Here is a 2,677-nt window from a genome sequence, read left to right as displayed (position 1 = left end):
GTGGAAAAGAGTTATGGATGTTTAACCGATAGTAAAGACAATCAATTCTATTATAAGATAGAATAACAAAGTACCAATCTTGTTAAGTAAGGAACTTGTAAGAGAGTACAGTATAATGAGTTGACCACAACGAGTGTAATAATGAAATCCAACACATTCTTATACCCATTGCTTCCAGTCTTGCCATCACTGCCATCACAACTTAATCCTGGCCTTTCCTGATGTCTCTGATAGCTGCCATCACATAAAAGCTGCCATCACATCGCTAGTCCTGATGGTTGGTCTTGGCGTGATGTCAGTCACGTGATCGCTGAGCTGCCCCGCGGCGATCCCTGTCATGCATCCCAAGTGGTTTCTCAACCCTTTGTCGTCAGCGCCTGGGGGGAGGATCCTTCCTCTTGTTACTTGTAACATTATCCCCTTCTTTATAGTTATCGTCTCAATACCTTAGAACATCGTAGTTCCGTGCTAGTTTGTGAGGCGTGGGTTGCATATAAGGTCGGTGGCCCCCGGGCCATTGTATCCGTCTCTTCCTTTCAGCCTTCCTAATCATGCCCAAGGTCCCGTCGTCCCGCCGCAATCGTACCCAGAACTCGACCGCAGAGCGTCGCGCTCGTGCTGCCCGTGTAGAGCAAGAGTCTCTTGAAATGGATTTCCGTTGTAAGCGTTGCGAGGAAAAGAATCTTCGTTGTTTTGTTGAGACGACCTCTAGTCGTTGTGCTGGTTGTATTTCCGTGGCTGCTAAATGTAGTTTGTTTGTTTCTAAGCAAGAATGGGAAGAGGTGCAGCGCGCGCGTCGCGAGAAGGAGTTGGAGATTGCGCGGGCAGAGGAGCGTCAGGCTCTTGCCATGGCTAAAACAGCTCGGCTTCGTCGAGAGTTGTTGGAGGTGAAGAATCGTGAGCATACTTATGCGCGTCGCGATCTTGCCTTGTTGAATCTCCAGGATCGCGCAAAAGAGCAGGTCGAGGGGGATTCTGCCCCTGGTACGGACCTTCTATCAACCGGACCATCGCTACCCGGACAGTCGACTGACTTGGGCTGGTTACAGGCTGATTCTTCTTTCGATCCTTCTTTTGACTACTTTCTTTCCCTTGAGGACCCGGTCCCTTCTTCTCTGGATGTTTCTGGTGGTATTCACGTACCAGTGACTTGCAGTTCGTTAAATTTTCTTCTGGTTCCCAAGTGTTATAGCTCTCCGGCCATCCTTGCCATTTGACCAAGTATTTCCACTGACGTCCAATTTTCTTTAGGTCCTTGACTTCTTCGACGTTATACTCATCGTTCTCGAGTTCTACGTTTTCTGCTAGTTTGGCGTCTGGTGGTGCTGGTTCTAAAAGTTTTACGTGGAATATGGGGTGAACCTTTATGCCTGGTGGTAGCCGTAGTTTGTAGTTTACTGGTCCTACCTTCTCTAGGATTTTGAACGGTCCTATTCGGAGATTGTCTAGTTTTTTGCTTGGTCGTTTAGTTTTCAAGTTCTATCTTAACAGGAAAACTTTATCCCCCTCTTTAAAGGTTGGTCCCTTAATCCTTTGCTTATTCGCGGCATTGGATGACGTGAGGTTCCTCTGAGCTATGTTCTTGCTCAGTTGCTCGTGCAGCTCTCTCAAGAGTTGCGCCTTATCATCGGCTCCTACCGCAATACTCTCGATATCTTTTGGGTCTCGATAGGCGGTTGGCTCGTAGCCGTAATTCGCATAGTAAGGCGAGTGCTTTGTCGTTGCGGATCTCGAGCTGTTGTAGGCTAGCTGCGCTGTCGGCAATAGCTCTACCCAGTTATCCTGTAACTTGTTCACATACATTCGGAGATACTGCTCCAATGTTTGATTCGTACGTTCTGTCTGGCCGTCCGTTTCTGGGTGGAAGCTTGTCGAAAGCTTTCGCTGGACGCCTAGCTTTGCTAAGAACGTGGTCCAATACAAGGACGTAAACAGCTTGTCTCTGTCCATAATGGATTCTTCAGGTACTCCGTGTTCCAACACGAGTGCCTTGGTGACTTCGTACGCGCATTCTTCTGCCGTAATAGTCTCTTCTATAGGTACGAATTTCGCAGCCTTAGTCAATCAGTCGACGATTACTAGTATGCTATCGCAAAATCGTGCTGATCCTGGTTCTAGCGATTTCGGGAGCTTCACTATGAAGTCCATTGTTACGCTGCTCCATGGTCTCGTTGGTAGCTGTAAGGGTTGTAACAGGCCGTAGGGCTTATGTCTCTTGGGCTTGTTCTAGTGACATGCCAAACAGTTGCCTAGGACTTCCTGCACCTTCGCTCGCAAGCGTGGTATATCAAACGTCTTTTTTAGTCTCCTGACCATTTCGTCTATCGCTGCATGTCCGTATTCCGGGGACTCGTGCAGGGATTTGATGAGTTCTGTTCTCATATGAGGAGGCACGTATGTTCGTGTTCCTTCCCTCAAAGCCGTGAGTTCTCTCCCATCGTTTGTTACTTCTGGCGGGTATTCTGGTTCCTGTCGCCATTGGGTGGCTTTCTCTTGCCATTGTTGCTGAAGAGTCGTGACTTGGTGAGCTACCACGCTGACCTTGACTAGGTCGGGCTTGTTGTACCTCAAGCTCCCGTCAGGCATCTGTCTGAGTACTGCGTCGTGTGGCTCCCTGTGTCCTTCTTCCCGTAGGTCGGATCTTCGGCTCAGAGCGGTCGGCGGCTCCGTTGAGCGA

At 48.9% G+C, this 2,677-nt stretch overlaps 1 protein-coding gene across 1 annotated transcript; it reads left to right on the top strand.

Annotated features, from left to right (window-relative positions):
* Positions 1-560: 560 nt before the first annotated feature.
* Positions 561-1,504, top strand: SETTUDRAFT_169794 (uncharacterized protein). The gene is made up of 2 exons (XM_008029772.1): positions 561-1,155; positions 1,252-1,504. Exons 1-2 carry the CDS (start codon positions 648-650, stop codon positions 1,257-1,259), a joined length of 516 nt encoding a protein of 171 aa, XP_008027963.1. The 5' UTR covers positions 561-647; the 3' UTR covers positions 1,260-1,504.
* The last annotated feature ends 1,173 nt before the right edge of the window (positions 1,505-2,677 follow it).

Source organism: Exserohilum turcica (assembly GCF_000359705.1).
Source record: "Exserohilum turcica Et28A unplaced genomic scaffold SETTUscaffold_39, whole genome shotgun sequence".
Classification (NCBI taxonomy): Eukaryota; Fungi; Ascomycota; class Dothideomycetes; order Pleosporales; family Pleosporaceae; genus Exserohilum; species Exserohilum turcicum.
This window is presented reverse-complemented; position numbering and strand designations above follow the sequence as displayed.

What these genes read in the sequence shown, in the direction of transcription:
- SETTUDRAFT_169794 (XM_008029772.1), top strand. Translation starts at nt 648, where the DNA reads ATGGATTTCCGTTGTAAGCGTTGCGAGGAAAAGAATCTTCGTTGTTTT.